At 54.3% G+C, this 17,162-nt stretch overlaps 1 protein-coding gene across 2 annotated transcripts in view; it reads right to left on the bottom strand.

Moving 5' to 3' along the window:
• Nucleotides 1-308: 308 nt before the first annotated feature.
• The window catches only part of BCL2L1 (BCL2 like 1), a 51,774-nt gene continuing 34,920 nt past the window's right edge, over nt 309-17,162 (bottom strand). For both annotated transcript variants that reach the window (XM_066234566.1, XM_066234565.1), the window contains exon 3: nt 309-1,958. In XM_066234566.1, coding sequence (XP_066090663.1) covers nt 1,821-1,958 — 138 coding nt within the window. In that variant the 3' untranslated portion in view covers nt 309-1,820. The remainder of the gene's footprint in view (nt 1,959-17,162) is intronic.

Here is a 17,162-nt window from a genome sequence, read left to right as displayed (position 1 = left end):
CTTTAAAAAAAGAAAGGCTCCCCGTGTCTAAGACTGTGCCTGTGGCTATCTGACTGTTTCTCCCATTAGAATGTCGGCTCCTGAGGGCAGGAAATAGCCTCCCTGTTCACAACCAGCCCCAGTGTGAGCACAGTGTGCTCAATAGAAACCCGATCAGTGTGCGGTGGAGAAACTCAGGACCCGAGGGAGTCTCTCCAAGGTCCTCCCAGCGGGCAGTGGAGCCTGCACCAGGACCCAGGTCTCTCGCAGCCTGCCGGCCAAGCAGCCCTTTCCTTCCCATCCCCAACACACGCGAGCCAGGCCCTTGGTTCACTGAATTAACACACCTTTTATTACTGGACTGCACTTGCACCTTCACACAGACTATTTCAAAGAGCTGGAACAAGTGTGGGGCGGGGGTGGGGAGGGACAGGTGCCCCTCAGGAGCCAGGACCTCCGGCTGGCTTCCCCGGACCAGGGCAGGGAGGGAGCATCAGGCTATTCAATCTCTGGGCACCAGCTCTCCACGTGCACACGCACAGCAAGCCAGCAGCTCCTCACACATAAATACAGACACGCTTAACAAAAATAGTATATCATCTTCACGAGGAATAAAAACTAGTCTCGAATATGTACAGCAGAGAGCCCGGGAGGGCCAGGGCGAGGCCAGGACCCCCAGGGATGAGACGGGCCATGGGGAGCACAGAGGAGAGGGAGGCCTGCAGGGCTAGACCCGGCAGAGGCAGCGCCCAGGCTGAATGGGGGTGGGGCACACGTCTCCTCAGCCAGGCAGAATCGGCCCCCCCAGCCAGCCCGTGCCACCCTGTGTACCAGGCTCTCTTCCTGCCCTTCCTGCCTGAGGTAGGGAGGACCCCAGGGCTCCCACAGCTGCTGCCTGTAGCTCCCTTCACCTCTGGGCCGAGGCCCCTGAGCCCTATGGGCAGCAGTCCAAAGCAAAGATGCCACCGGGCTGATCTCTTGCAGGAAGTGAGGCAGCTGAGGCCACAAACAGCTCTGGGGCACCTGTCTTGGGCCCAGTTGGTCCCTCGGTCACGGTCATGGTCGCGGTCGCCAGGGGAGGGAAGGGGAAAGGAACTGTGGTAGTTAGTGCTAAACTGCAAGGGCCACCCTAACTTTGGTGTGGGGTGCTTCCTGCCGCTACAGCCTCTCCTCCTGGGTGGGGCTGGCCCCTAGAGCCAGAGGCCTCTGGAGGACATGGGGGCTGGGGGCAGGGGCTCTGACCAGGCCGGAGTTGGGGAGGAGGTCCTGGTCCCTGTCTCTTTATCCCGAGCAGCCCGAATCCCTAATTTGTCAGCACTGTCCCCTAAGTGGCTATTGGAGGGTGGAATGAAAGGAAGGGGGCCCAGGTCCTGGGGGGCGGGGCAGGGGTAAGAAATGACCAATTCTGAGGCCACAAACATCAATACGAAGGCAATCTAGTTTCTTTCTGGGACAAGGGGTCAGAAAACTTTCTAGATCTCTGGCAGGAAAGCATTCTCAGGGAGGCTAAGGGGTAAGGGGATCCACCATCAGGCAGGGCCCTCCAGCCCCTAGCCACAACTCCCACACCCCTGCCAGCTTCCACGGGGCAGATCTGGGGGAAAGCTGGTGGGTACTGAGGCCAGGAGAACTGAGATGTGGGGCAAAGCGGCTCTCACAGAAGCATGATAGAGTCTAGAAAACTAGCTGTGGGGGACCAGGTCTAGGCCCAACCCTGTGAGGTGTAGGGGTGGTCACAGGCTGCATGTAGTGGTTCTCCTGGTGGCAATGGTGGCTGAAAGGAGGGACAGGTGTGGTGCAGGAGGCTGGGGAGGAGAGAGTGAGTGGCGGTCAGCGTCCGGTCACTTCCGACTGAAGAGCGAGCCCAGCAGAACCACGCCAGCCACAGTCATGCCTGTCAGGAACCAGCGGTTGAAGCGCTCCTGGCCCTTCCGGCTCTCAGCCGCTGCATTGTTCCCGTAGAGTTCCACAAAAGTGTCCTGCAGGGACAGATAAGAGAGGCCAAGGTGCTGTTTCAGTCCTCAAACACTAACGTGGGTGGGTGGGGGCAGGGGGCCACCTTCACAAGATGGCCTTGACTGGAAAAACTGTCGTTACCCATACCCACTCGGGGCCTGATCAAAGGGTAAGGGCTGCCCTCCCCCATTTGATTGCTGAGAAAACAGGCACACAGCAGGCAGAGCTTCGTCTAAGGTCAGACAGCTGGGCAGTGGTGCTCCAGAACCCGAGGTGGAGAAGAACGGGCAGATTAGGACTGAAGGGAGCCAAGTGGCAGGGCATAGTGCAGAAGGAGGGGAGACGGGGGCGCAGGGAGGAGACGGGGTACAGGGGGAAGACGGGGGCGTGCAGGGAGGAGATGGGGCGCAGGGGGTGACCAGGACGCAGAGGTAAGCGAGAGCCGGACCATGTGTCTGGACCATGTGGTCTGGAGGCCACAGAGGCAACAAGAGTGGAGTCTGAGAGCAAGGGTGGGAGCACTGAGCCCCGGCCTTTCCACTGCTGGGACGGAGGCAGGGTGGGAGAGCAGGGACAGGGTTGATGCCCAGAGTGACGCCCGGGCCAGAGGAGGGCTGGGAAGTCCTGGCCAGAGGGAGCACTGCCCAGGACAGGCTGCACAGGACAGAGCAGAGAGAGGAACAATCATGCAGGGCTGGGGTGGGTCTCAGCTCTAGTCCCTGTCTCCCCCACCCCAGGGAGTGTGACTCTGGGCCTCAGGAGGTGTGCACCAGCCCTGGGCCCTGAAGCTAGTCAGGAGGGAGGCACATGACATGGGGAGGGTGGGGCATGGGGTAAATCAGCCAGCCTCGGTGGAGCCAGCCTGTGGGGCAGGGAGAGGGGAGCTTAGAGCTCCCTTTAAGGAGGAGCGCCCCATCCCATTTGTCCTTTAATCCTCCCAACAATGCTGCTGGGCAGGCTCTCCGGCCCCATTCCCAGACCAGCACACTGGGCCTCTCAGGGAAGAGGGACTCAATGAGATCACCAGCTGTGTCAGGGGTGGAACCTGAATCCAAGCCCAGTGTCTGGCACCTAGAGTTCAGTGCAGTGTGTCTATGGAGGGAATGCAATGCACTCTGGGGGCTTCAGCCCCAGCGTCCTTGCCTCTCCACCAAGAGCTCAGCCCGGAGCCCACGTTTCCCCTTGGGCCCTACCAGCCGAGCAGTGTCTACTCCTTCGGACAGGGCCAGCCCTCTCCAATTGGGTCCAGGTCCCCCCGGCCAGTTTGCTCCCTCTGACACCTTCCTGGCCCACTTCTGGTCTCGATGACACCCCTCAGTCCATGCTCCATGCAGAAATTGTAAAACACATAGATCAGATCATAGCACACCTGTTCTCTAAAAGCTTTCCCTTGAACTCAGAAAGCCACCGTCACCACGTCTGTTCACACCCCTGGGACCCTAGCAGAGTGCCATGTGCGCTGAGCTGCCAACCCGACTCAAAGAACCCTCCGCATGTCTACAGCCACTGGGAAAACAGCAGCGCCAGGAGCCAGAGGCGCCCTGACCAGGAAGCGTGCTGTTCGCTCGGCCAGGGGCACAGGGGAGCAGGTGGTGGGGAGAGCCCCTCCGTTCAGACCCCATCCCTCCAAGCTCCCAACCTGTCTGAGGTCCCTCACACGGGCAACGAAGTCCTTACCACAGCCAGCGAGGCTCAGCAGGGCCGGCCGCCCCGGGGCGCACCCTGTGTGCAGCACCAGCTGACCCTGTCCCTCAAAGGGCCGGGCGGGCGGCTGAGCTCAGGGGGGTTGCTCTCTCTGCCAGAAGCACCTGACCCCAGACCATCACTTGCTCGTTCCCTCATCTCACTCCAGACTACTCAAATGTCATCTCCTCGAGGTCTTCCCAGCCACCGGCCACCACCTCCAACCTGGTCCCCCACCATTTCTCTCACCTTTCCCTTGACCTCGCTGCCTGTTCCTTCTCTGCACTGCTCCTAACCAGACTCTGCGCTTTGCTTCCATCCTACTTCACTCTGCACAGACTCTGCTCTGCTTCTATGTGCCCAGAACCGTGTCTACCGAGGGCCAGGCACTACCATTTCATTTTACCTCCATCGTCACCCCAGACTAGAGATCTGAATTTCTTTTCACAGATGAGATGACTGGAGTTTATCTATGGCAGGCAAGACCTTCCAAAATGTGGTCAAGGCAGAATCAGAATTCAGACTGCCCAGCTCCAAAGAGAGAGCTGCTATTAGCAGACACTCCCTACATGGGACACTGGGGAGAGCCTGTCCTGTCACTAGTGCTGAGGGGACTCTGCGGAGAAAGAATGTGGGCGTGGGGAGAAGCTGGAGTCTTGTGTCTGGGAGACAGGAGCAGCGGGGCAGCAGCCAGCCTCCTAGGTCTGGCTTTGTCACTGCCCAGGCATGGCTGGCGTGGACATACCTCCCCATCTCTCCCCCTTCGTCCTGGCTAGCCTCCACGGTGTTGGCAAAGAAAACCCTTAGAGGAGTTTAATTTTTCGGATCCTCAATAAGGATGCCCTGTGGTGGGGAGAGCCGGGCTGCGGGAGCCTGGGAGAAGCGAGGCCACGGCCATAGGCCCTGTGTCTCCCAAGGGGCCAAATGTCCCACCAGAAACCAGGGACACTGGGCTGCAGCCAACGTGGGCGCGGCCTGGCTCCCTCAGTGGGAACTGGTCTGAAGTCAGGGCTGCCAGCCGCAGGAAACCTTCGGTTCTGGGGCTGGGCTGGAGTAAACAGGCTCCGTCCCTGCAAGGGCACAAAGCACTCACTGTCCAGGAACAGTCCTTCCAGGGCGGAGGGAACATTTCATTTCGGTGCCATAGGGAACAAGGCTCTGACCTGCCCAGCCCCCACATGTGCATCCCTGGCCAGAACAACACTTCACCTCCACTTCTAGAGGCTCCTTCTCTGGGGAGGGGGCATAGGATTTCCAACCGTTCTGAATTCTACAGATTGTTTTGTAGAGAGAGCACCAGCAAAATGGGCGTGCTGTTCCAGGGCGGGTGCTGGGAGGCAGTGGTGTGGGTATATTTAGCCCACGGTTCACACGACACACTTGGAAACAAACACAGCCATTTTCTCAGCAGGCAGCTGCTTTGGATAAATAAACAGGATTGCAAAGCGGCTGTCTGGGAAAGAAGAGATAAGTCCCCACTACTCCTCAGTGGCTCCCAGAGCTGGCATGGTGGGCAGGGAGGTGGGCAGTGAAGGTGGACCGCAGGGTGGTCTCTGATGTCACGGAGGCTTGAGGAGACCTAGGCCTGAGAGACTGCCTAGCCTACCTCAGGGGTCGGGAAACTTTTTGGCTGAGAGAGCCATGAATGCCACATATTTTAAAATGTAATTCCGTGAGAGCCATACAACGACCCGTGTACATTACACATTATCCAATAAAAATTTGGTGTTGTCCTAGAGGACAGCTGTGATTGGCTCCAGCCACTTGCAACCATGAACATGAGTGGTAAGAAATGAATGGATTATAATACATGAAAATGTTTTATATTTTTAACGTTATTTTTTTTTAATTAAAGATTTGTCTGCAAGCCAGATGCAGCCATTAAAAGAGCCACATCTGGGCCCTGGCCGGTTGGCTCAGCGGTAGAGCGTCGGCCTGGCGTGCAGGGGACCCGGGTTTGATTCCCGGCCAGGGCACATAGGAGAAGCGCCCATTTGCTTCTCCACCCGCCCCCCTTCCTCTCTGTCTCTCTCTTCCCTTCCCGCAGCCAAGGCTCCATTGGAGCAAAGATGGCCCGGGCGCTGGGGATGGCTCCTTGGCCTCTGCCCCAGGCACTAGAGTGGCTCTGGTGCTGCAGAGCAACGGCAGAGCGACGCCCTGGAGGGGCAGAGCATTACCCCCTGGTGTGCAGAGCTACGCCCCTGGTGGGCGTGCTGGGTGGATCCCGGTCGGGAGCATGCGGGAGTCTGTCTGACTGTCTCTCCCCGTTTCCAGCTTCAGAAAAATACAAAAAAAAAAAAAAAAAAAAAAAAAAAAAAGAGCCACATCTGCCTGACCTGTGGTGGCGTAGTGGGATAAAGCGTCGACCTGGAACACTGAGGTCGCCTGTTCAATACCCTGGGCTTGCCCAGTCAAGGCACATATGGGAGTTGATGCTTCCTGCTCCTCCCCTTTCTCTCCTTTTCTCTCCCTTTCTCTCTCTCTCTCTCTCTCTCCTCTCTGAAAATTGAATAAATAAAATCTTAAAACAAAAAAAAAAAAGAACCACATCTGGCTCGCAAGCCATAGGTTCCCGACCCCTGGCCTACATGCTCAGCTTGGGTTAGAGCAAATGGGGGGAGTGGGAGAGTGTCTCTGCAGCTCTGATGCTACAGATGGGGATCCATCCACGCAGGGGTTTTCAGGACCACTGGGGAGAGGCAGTGGCTAATGACTCCCATGGGAGAATCACGGGCTCCTAATCAGGCAGACCCCACAAGTCAGTAAGGCCAACACACGTGTCTTTCCTACAGTGTCACATAACCAGTTTGTGTCAGAGTTTGGACTAGGAATTGGGGTCTCCCAACTTGGCACTGGGGCCCTTCAGAATAGTGAGACAAGAACTAGGGTCCCCAGGAGAACTGAATACCGGGGCCACTCTCTTTTTTTTAAATTTATGTGACAGAGAGAGGGACAGACAGGAAGGGAGATGAGAAACATCAATACTTTGTTGCTGCACTTAATTTTTTTATTTTTTGTTGCTGCACCTTAGTTGTTCACTGATTGCTTTCTCTTATGTGCCTTGACTGGAGGGCTACAGCAGACCAAGTGACCTCTTGCTCAAGACAGTGACCTTTGGGCTCAAACCAGCGACCATGGGGGTCAAGCTGGTGAGCCTTGCTCAAACCAGATGAGCCCGTGTTCAAGACGGTGGCCACAGGATTTTGAACCTGGGTCTTCCATGTCCCAATTCGATGCTCTATCCACTGCGCCACCGCCTGGTTAGGCTGGGCCCACTTTCAAGGTCCTGCCCACCACAGCCCTGGCCACACATGAGGGATGGCCCCATCCCATATGCTCCAGAGAGCTTCCTGCCCCTGGGCCTTTGCCAGCACCATTGTTGGTCATCCTGCCTGCATCTCCCTTCCTCGGTTAACCAACCCCAACTCAGTTTATAAGACTCTACTCTAGAGTCCTGTCCTCCTAGATGCCTTCCCTACTCATCCATCCTTCAACTCGGGGACATATCCTTTGTGCTCTCAGGGTTTATGGGCTCCATTCACGCCATAAACATTTACTCACCACCACCCTGGTCAGACCCGGCCCTGACACTGCAGTGAGCGAGCAGACGAGGTCCCTGCTCTCAAGGGGCTTCTGTTCTAGCCAGGTCTGCTCCGTGGATGGTAGCCCCTCCGATGGAACAAAGTGACAAGTGCCTGGACAGCACAGTGGTCTGTGGCTTTCTGTAGGGTCACAGCGCATAGAGAGATACACAGTACAGCTGTGGTATTCAAATGTAACAGGAAGGCAATTAGGACAAAACCATCTGAAAGACTCCTAGGGCTGTTGTAATAAGGAAAAAGGTGTTCAGAAACAATGTCTTAGTGGGAAGCAGAGGAGATAACAAGAAACAAGACAATTTTAGAGGGGATGGGGTTTGAAGACAATGAGGCATAGGGAGGTGACAGAGTGCTCGGGGACTGACGCAGGTGGAGTGCTCAGGGAAAGTCCTCTGGGGAAGTGAGGTTTGAGCTGAGACCCGAATGAGGAGGTGGAGGTGGCCAAGGAGGATCAATAACCTTGAATAAAAAGAGCATGTTCCAGCAGAAGCAAGTGCTGAGGCCCTGAGTGAGGCAGGAAAGCGAGGCAGGGCACCCCAGGATGAGGCCCTCTGCCTGTGTGTTGGGTCTCCCACCAGTCTGGGGCGCGCAGTGCAGCCAAGGGCCCATCCAGACACAACCAACTAACATCAGCGAGATCTCTGCCCAGAAGCAGCCACTGAGCAGTGCCGGGCACCTGCAGCCACCTGCAAGCCCAGAGAAGTCAGGAAAAGGCTGGACAAGGATGTTCCTGGTGCAATGGCCCAACTGCCAGCACCCCACCCCCCGTCAGGGGCTGCGGTGCCCTCCCTGCTTGAATCTGATCAGTCTTCCAACCCCCACTCTCCCCACACTTCTTCCCAGCAGTGTGACTTTGAGCAGGTTCCTTCACCTCTAGCTAGTGTCTTCACTTGTCATATAACAATGGAATAATAACTTGTTATGGTGGCTGCCCATTACACACACTGAGATGTTTTACCTGTGCCAGTCACTGAGCCAAAGCACTTTACACTGCCTGGGCCATACTCCCAGATTACATGCATAGTCATGGTAACTTGAGTGATCACTTTCTGTCCTGCCCACCCCCTACATGTGGTTTTATGACTTCCATCTCCAGAACCTGTACTGTACCTAGGGTACAGCAGGTGCCATTCTAGGTGACTTTGGTGACCTGGCTGGGTTGCCTGTTCTAACAATCTGGCTCCAGTGTCCTTGCTCCTCACCTTGTACATCTCTTATACATCTCTCTGCTTATTTTCAAAAGGACAATACTTCTAGAGGCTCACTGTGGGCCAGGTGCACGTACTTCTGTGACTGAAGGAGGTCCTCATTCTGAGCACAGGTAAACTGAGGCTCTGCGATCCGAAGACTTGCCCAGAGTGAGCAAGTGGGGAAGCCAGTCTCAAGCCCTGGCATGTGCAGCAGCAAGCCCGCTTTCTCGGCCAGGGCCAGAGTCCCTCTAGGAGGGGGAAGGTGGCCTGAGGCCACTGGCTGAATGAATGAGCTCCGGCTGGGCCCCCACCAGCGGAGGGGAACTGGGTGCCACAGGAAGAGGATGTGATGCAGACAAGGAGGGAAAGTGAAACCCTTCCGTCCTGGCTCAGTGGGGAACCAGTGCCGTGCCAGACGAAGCCTTCCTTCCTCTGGGGTGACTGGAGGGCCCAGGCCCACTGCTTCCTTCCTGCGTGGTTATTTTGGGAAAGAGGTAGGTGGAGAAGAGGAAGGGGCTCCTAGCAGCCCAGAGAAAGTGCCAGGGACATGAAGGCTGTGTTCTACTCTGGCCCTGTCATGGCCCTGCCTGGGCAGGCTATGAGTCACCCACAGAGTCACTTTCTGCTCCCTGGCCTCAGTTTCCCTGGGAGAGAAGCTGAGAAAGGTCTGCTGAGGCCTTGCTGGGAGACCCCCAGGAGACAGCAGGAGGGCGGGCAGGGCAAACAGAGCTGCCTTATCGCTCTGGGCAGAGTCGCAGGCGGAGACTCGGAAGGAGTGAGGTTTGTGGTTGAAATCCACTTCCCCTGGCTTTCCCAGGGGAACATGGCCTGGCTGTGAACAGCTTGGAGAGGCGGCTTCGTGGGGCCGGGGCCTGACGCTTCAGTCGAGCCAGCCCTGCTGTGGGCACCAGAGCAAGCCTCTCTATGTCTGAGCCTCAGTTTCTCCTGCTTTGATCCCACCCACAGGCAGCAGTGGTGAGACCAGGGGACGAAATCACTTAGTAAAGCAAGGTGACCTTGGTGTTACCAGCTGAAGAGGGTGTCACAGGGGACCTAAGCCAGCTGGCTTTAGGAAATATCTGAAGGCATCCTCACAGCAAACTTCGTTTTAATCTTTCTCCAGCTCTGCCCATCAGCTGCCAGCTCCTCCTCCCCCGCGCCCCCCCCCAAGTTAGTTCTGAGAAGTTAAGGCCCACAGATGTGCTGGTTTCTCAGAAAGGAAGTGGTTGTGCCGGGAGGAGATAACACCTCCGCAGGGGAATTGAGAAAGCTATCAAGCCCAGCAGCACAAGCACGGGCTCTCCACCTCCTCCGTGGAACCAGGGCGCTAGCCTTGGAGGCAGAGAGAGAATTCAGAACAGCACTACTAGAGGCACAGAGGCTCTGCAGGGGCTCACAAGCTCCCTTCCTAGGAGTGATGGCTGATAGGGAGCACTTCACCCTGGTGCTAAGAGCTTCCCTGTGTAGACAAATTCACCTAATCCTCACAGTAACCCCATAAAGTAAATGCTACTAACACTCCACGTTACAGATGAGCAGTCTGGCTCAGAGAGCTCCAGTGACCCTCCCGAGGCCACACAGTCCATAGATGGCAGTCGGGAATTTGAAGTCCCAGAGTCTCTCACTCTTGTCCCAGTGTCCAGGGGGAGAAGGGCCCAGGCACACCCTATAACAGAGCCCGAGACTCCCTCTCCCCTGTGATTGGCAAGCTTGCCTTTACTATCATCACTGCCCAAATGGGGTTCAGAGAGGTGGAGCACCCAGGGCACACAGTGGGGGTCTGCTTCACTCCAGATGGCCCATGTCTGCCGTGGCTCACAATCCTCCCTCCGCACTCTCTGCTTACATACTTGTCACAAACGGCTCCCTCTCTCCCGGGCGGAGCAGTTAATCTCTGGACAGCGCTCCTGAGAAACTTCTCCCTTTGTCAGCTCTACCGTACATCTCTGTCTCTCCCTCTGCCAACCTCCATCCGTAGTTCGGGTCCTCTCTCCTCTGTTGCTCTTGTCCAACTCTGTCCCAGGGGCTGCCCAAGAAGACAACACAGGCTGGCAGAGGTAGCTTTGCTGACCTCCCTCTGGGCCCTGGACCAGGCCCTGCTCCTAACTATATGTATTTCCTCACTAAGCAAAATGGCAGCAGTACTGGGTGAGGCCAAGGCTGGTGACAAATCAACTTCCATTTCTCTCCAGAGCCAGACGGCCAGAGCAAAGAGGGGGCAGGGACCCAGGAAGTCTGCGACCAGACAGAGATGCTGAGCTGTGGCCGTCAGTACAATGGGGACTGAAAGTGTGCTCTGTTCACAAAACACTGCGAGTCCACCCAGGCACAGCTCTCAGAGCTGGGCACAGCACAGCAGACTGAGGAGCGGCGGCTCTGTCACCCAGGCTCAGGCTGAGCCTCAGAGCCTTCTCCCTGGTCCGCAAGGCCCCACAGGGCGTCCGCAGCTCTGCCCAGGCCAGGCTGCTTTGTCCCTCAGATGTCACGTTCTGTCCAGCCTCAGGACTTGTCCAGGCCGGTCCCTCTGCCGAGCCCTCTCCCACTATCTCTTAGGTGTCAACACCAGGTCACTTCTTCAAGGAGGCCTCCTGCTCTCTGCCTCCAGGTCCTCTTCAGCTCGCTCCCGGAGTGCTGAACTGCACATTTGTGACCCTGAGCACTGTCTCCAGGCCCAGTAAGCAGTGAGAGGTTGTAGAGCCAGTAGCCAAGGCCAAGGCCACTATCAAAGCAGCCTTCTGGTCCATGCGGGTTCGCATTGGATTCGGACAGTCGGTAAAGAAACAGCGGAGCCAAAAGCTGGTGGGCCATAGTCTTTAATCCTAGTTTGCACCCGGCGGGCAAGTAAAAATACACACTGGGCTCCAAAACCCAATCACATTCAGTGATCACAAAGCCACTGACTTATCCGAGTTTCCTAGAATCAAAGGTTTCTAGCTCACCAGCCTTATTTACCTCTGTTCCCCTTCTCCTTCCTTATCCCAGATACAAACTCTGTACAAACTGGCATCTCACTCAGCTCTCCACCATCTTGGCTGCTTTTCCTGGCCTCCTCCACGTGGCCTCCTTCCGCTGCTGGCTCTACTCTCTCTGCTCTCTCATGCTAACCTCAGGAACCAAGAGCTCAAATTCCCTTTCCGCCCCCATTCTATAGTGTAGCTTCACAACCTCCAATCCAACATACAAAGTAGGGTAGTCTCTAATACAAAGTCACCTTTCTGAGGCATGATTGGATTGCACCGCCCCACATCAAAAAGGGTGGGCAAGGCTTAATCCCAAAACCAAGCCCCAGGCTACAAAGATCCTCAACACACATTAATATCACCTGGGCAACGGCCTCTATAACAAAGTGAGCATAATACATTTTATCTGCCCAACCGAGGTGAAGGGAAGAAAGGCCAGTTCTCTCTCTTCATCCCTGTCCTCACTGCCTGGCAAAAGCAGGAGGACCTGACACACCAGGTGATGGAGCAGGGGGCCCAGGGCTCCCAGACCCTGTCCTCCCAGGCTCAGGACGCACAGAGAGCTACGGAAGGTTCTGGGAAAGGAATCTCCTGCACTGTGTTGAGGCAATAGGCAGGAAGGACCGTGGTGCCACCTAATGGAACAGAGGCTTGTTTCTGGGCCAACGCCTCCCTAAAACGCTGCTTCATTCCGGAGTCTATGCTTCCAGGCACCCCCCAGTCCAGAGCAGCACACCCTCCTTTTCTGCCCAGAGCTGCTCCCACTCCCCGTTTGGGCATGGTCAATGTCGCGTGCTGTAAAGAACACAGCCCTGGTGAAGCCTGGGACTCTCGCCCTCTGGAACACAAAGGGGCTCATCTCAAAGGGCTCCTACTAGTGCCGCAGCGTGTGGAGGATGAAAGGAACTCATGCACAGACGGATGTGTGACGACTGGGTTCTCTCTCAGGGGTATCCAAAAGATCCAATAACTGCTGTGGAAAGTGAGAGGTGACATTCTGGAGTAGAAGAACTTGTTGCTATAAAAGAATCTGATCCTCCTTCACCTCAAAGCCTGCCGAGTCTTGCCCTGGAACCTGCAAGATTCCAGGAAGAAAGACCAACGGGCACATGTGACCCTGGGCTAGCCTCTTGGATGGGCCAGACCTTGCTGGTCTCTGACCCTGGGCTAGCCTCTTGGATGGGCCAGACCTTGCTGGTCTCTGCCCTGGTGGCCGCCACCTCTCCACCCCAGAACTGCCTCCAGCTAGTCCAGGCAAGTCCCGGGTATTTTCAGCCACCTTTATCTGATCGGAAATGTTTGGAATTCCAACCAGAAGGGCTGGGAGCAAATCCCTGCACCACCCTTCCCTCCCCTGTACATCTGAGTGCTCACACCCCCACCCTCACCCCCACCCGGAACCAACAACTCAGCTGAAGGCTCCTGCGGGGCTGCATTGCCTACATTCCCGTCCTTCCAGTCTTCTCCCTGTTCACGTCCACCCCAGTCCACCAGCCTGCTCAAGGGCCAGAATTCCAAGATGTCTGAGACGGTGCCAAGAGAGCTGAAGCACTCTGTCTGTGGTGAGTGACGCTGAGCCAGGGGCCACCTGGTGGACTGCCATTCACAGCCAACACCTAGAGTACCAAGAAACTTCAGAAAATCACCACCACCATGATCACCAGGAGACCCAGAAGCAACTCGCTGTCCCATTTGATGTGGCATGTGGAGCACCCAGAAATCATGTGTCATAACCTGTAGTTCTTCTCAGGGACTTCCTCAAAAGGCCTCCTAACCGCTGGGCTTTGACATTAGCGCTATGATTGCCTACTTGTGGGACTTGGGACAAGACCCTTGACGTCACTCTCTAAGCCTGGTGTCCTGTCTACAAGCAAGAACAGTATACTTCACAGGCTTGGCAGCAGGAATTAAATGATTCATGGAAAGTGCTCAATAAATGTTAGCTGTTGGTTTTTTGGGTTTTCTTTTACTCATTCATTTTAAAGAGAAAGAGGAGAGAGAAAAAGAGAGAGAGAAGGAAGGGAGGAGCAGGAAGCATCAACTCCCAGGGAAGCCAGAATTTTGAACCGGCGACCTCAGCATTTTAGGTTGACACTTCATACACTGAGCCACCACAGGTCAGGCTTGTTGGGTTTTTAAATAGCCGAAAACGAAGTGGTTTTATTTGTGTATCTCATTATCTGTAGCTATAGACAAAAGTAATAGCTAATAATTACTGAGCCCCTGCTAAATACTTAGAACCTTGCCAGTAGGTGTTGTCTCCATTTTCCAATGAGGAAACTGAGACTCAGGGAGGTGATGAAACTGCCTGCGGTCCCTGGTCACTGAGTAAGAGTCTGACTCCACAGCACAGTAAGCTGCCATTGCAGGAGGACAGATGCAGAAGGGTGTTGCCAAGCTCTTCTTGGCTTCCCCATTTCACGCGCCAGCCCGCCCACTATTTATCGAGGATCTGCGACTCTCGGACCTGGAAGTCAGACAGGACTTGAAGGACAGGGAAGAGGCAGGCTCTGTTTCCCTCAGGGATGGGAAAGAGAAAGAGGAGTAGATGGCTGCTCTGTGCTTCCCTGACCCCCAACCCGGCCTCTCGAGGCCAGTCCTTGAGAGAGAGTCCCTCCCACTATCTATCTGGTCATTATCTTGGAAACAAGTGATGCCAAAGTAGCTTTGGTAGAGCTGTTAGCTGCGTTTGCTTTTCTTTCTTTCAAGATTTTATTTATTGATTTTAGAGAGAGGAGGGCGGGAGGAACGGAAAGCATCAACTCATAGTAGTTGCTTCTCATGTGCCTTGATTGGGCAAGCCTGGGGCTTTGAACTGGTGACCTGGGTGACCTCAGCATTCCAGGTCAACATTCTATCCATCGTGCCACCACAGGTCAGGCCTGAGTTTTCTAAAGTAGACCGTTACCTCTTTGTGGGCTGACTGTGGGGTTGTGGGGAAAACCAGAGAAACTGCCCTGCTTAGCTCTGGATACTCATTCATTCCATGAATCTATTATTCAGTGCCTACTAAATGCCAGGTACTATGCTAAGCACTAGTAATAAAGCAGTGGCTAAATCAGATAAAAATTCTTTTTTTTTTTTTTTTTTTTTAATTTTTATTTATTTATTTATTTATTTACAAAGACAGAGAGTGAATCAGAGAGAGGAATAGACAGGGACAGACAGACAGGAACAGAGAGATAAGAAGCATCAATCATTAGTTTTTCATTGCGCGTTGCAACACCTTAGTTGTTCATTGATTGCTTTCTCATATGTGCCTTAACCGCGGGCCTTCAGCAGACCGAGTAACCCCTTGCTGGAGCCAGGGACCTTGGGTTCAAGCTGGTGGGCTTTTGCTCAAACCAGATGAGCCCGCACTCAAGCTGGCGACCTCGGGGTCTCGAACCTGGGTCCTCTGCATCCCAGTCCGACACTCTATCCACTGTGCCACCGCCTGGTCAGGCAGATAAAAATTCTTACCTGCATGAGTTTACAGTTTAATGGGAAGAGACAGGCAATAAATAAATGTGTCAGGCTTGACCAGGTGGTGGCACAGTGGATAGAGCGTTGGACTGGGATGCGGAGGACCCAGGTTTGAGACCCTGAGGTTGCCAGCTTGAGCACGGGCTCATGTGGTTTGAGCAAAGCTCACCAGCTTGGACCCAAGGTCGCTGGCTCGAGCAAGGGGTTACTCGGTCTGCTGTAGCAGCATGGTCAAGGCACATATGAGAAAGCAATCAATGAATAACTGAAGTGCCACAACCAAAAACTGGTGCTTCTCATCTCTCTCCCTTCCTGTCTGTCTGTCCCTATCTGTCCCTCTCTCTGACTCTATCTCTGTCTCTGTAATTATAAATAAATAAATAAATAAATAAATAAATAAATGAATGTGTCAGATAGCAGTAAGTGCTAAAAGGAAAAATGAGAGAAAAGGGGTTAGAGAAAAATGTGGAAGAGGGTAGGATTAGAACCCAAGGTCACCTCCTGAGAAGTGACATTTGATCACCTGAACAGGCACAGCAAGGATCTGAGGAAAGGCAGAGGAATAGCATACACAAAGGCCCTGAGGCAGGAATATAATTGGGGTGTTTCAGTAAAAGACACCAGCGTGGCTGAGGCCGAGTGAACAAGAAAAGAACGGTAGCAATGGGGTCAAAGGCCAGATTGTGCAGGACCCTGAAGGCCATTAAGGCTTGGGCTCGTCCTTTGAGTGACATGGGAACACTGCAGGGTTGTGAGCAGCAGAGGGACGTGACCTGACTTTGGTTTTAACAGGATCCCTCTGGGCTGCTGGGGAGCCCTCCAGGGGCCAGGGTGGGAGCAAGAGGTCAGCTGAGGAGATGACACCTCAGTCAGGAGGAGGACGGTGGCTAAGCCAAGGCAGTGCTGGGGGAGTTGGTGAGAAGCAGGCAGGTTCTGAATTTATTTTAAAAAGCAGATCTGAAAGGATGTGCTGGCCACTGGGATGCAGACTGTGGGAGTTGCTCATCTCTCTGGCCTTCTGTTTCTCATCTACAAAAAGCCAAGGAAAAGTCTCTGAGCATTTTTCCCAGCTTGATAACAACTGGAACCCTATGGAATGAATTAAGACAAAACCATTTCTGCCCTCTTTGAGGCAAAGCCATGTGCTCCCAAGCCCCTAAGGGTAGATGACAGACAGCAGCAGAAGGAAAGACTGGACAGAGACAAAGAGAGGGCCAGGGCCCGCCTGGGCTGTGACTGCCCACTTTCAGCAGACACAGCACCTGAGCCCCAGATTCGTGCAGGGTCGAGGAAAGGCCGGGCCTGGTGTGAAGGTGGAGGCAGAGATAGCTTGCTTTCTATCAGGAGGGAGAGGGCGTCAGACCTGTGCTGTCTGCAGAGCCTATCAGCAGACGGAGCTCCGTGCGTCAGAGAGCGAGTGAACGAGGCAGTACCAGGAGCCAGGGCGTGCGCAAGGACCTCCCAGGTCCCCCAGAACTAACAAGAGCTAAGCTGGTCCAAGGGTTCCTCATTCCTTTTGCGTCGGTTACATTCTAGGTGGAGTCTCAAGTTCCCATTCTTCATAAATGGCAGGCTGTGGGGTCTGAAATCGCCACAGTGGAATTTGAGAGCCAGAAGGAAGTAGTACACTTCTGTTCCCACTATCCTCAATTTCAGCCATCACTGTGTTGTCCTTATCTGTCATTACTATTATTAACATTTTTCTATCAGTTGACTTTTTTTTTTTTTAGTTGACTTACTTTTTAAAAATTTAAATAAATGGCCTGACCAGGCGGTGGCGCAGTGGATAGAGCATCGGACCGGGATGTAGAAGGACCCAGGTTTGAGACCCAGAGGTTGCCAACTTGAGCGCGGGCTCATCTGGCTTGAACAAAATTTAAAAAATAAAAAAAAGCTCACCAGCTTGGACTCAAGGTTGCTGGCTCGAGCTCAGTCTGTTGAAGGCCTGTGGTCAAGGCACATATGAGAAAGCAATCAATGAACAACAAAGATGTTGCAATGAAAAACTGGTGATTGATGCTTCTCATCTCTCTCTGTTACTGTCTATCCCTCTCTCTGACTCTCTCTCTGTCCCTGTAAAAATATAAATTAAAAAAAAAAATTTTTTTTTTAAATTTAAATAAATGTACTGAAAAGTCTTACTCCCCCCCTGGCCCTGGCGGGTTGACTCAGTGGTAGAGCGTCGACCTGGCGTGCAGGAGTCCCGGGTTCGATTTCCGGCCAGGGCACACAGGAGAAGCGCCCATCTACTTCTCCACCCCTCCCCCTCTCCTTCCTCTCTGTCTTTCTCTTCCCCTCCCACAGCCAAGGATCCACTGGAGCAAAGTTGG

This window comes from Saccopteryx bilineata, chromosome 6 (assembly GCF_036850765.1).
Source record: "Saccopteryx bilineata isolate mSacBil1 chromosome 6, mSacBil1_pri_phased_curated, whole genome shotgun sequence".
Classification (NCBI taxonomy): Eukaryota; Metazoa; Chordata; class Mammalia; order Chiroptera; family Emballonuridae; genus Saccopteryx; species Saccopteryx bilineata.
Note: the sequence above shows the minus strand (reverse complement) of the source record. Positions and strands in the feature narration are given on the sequence as shown.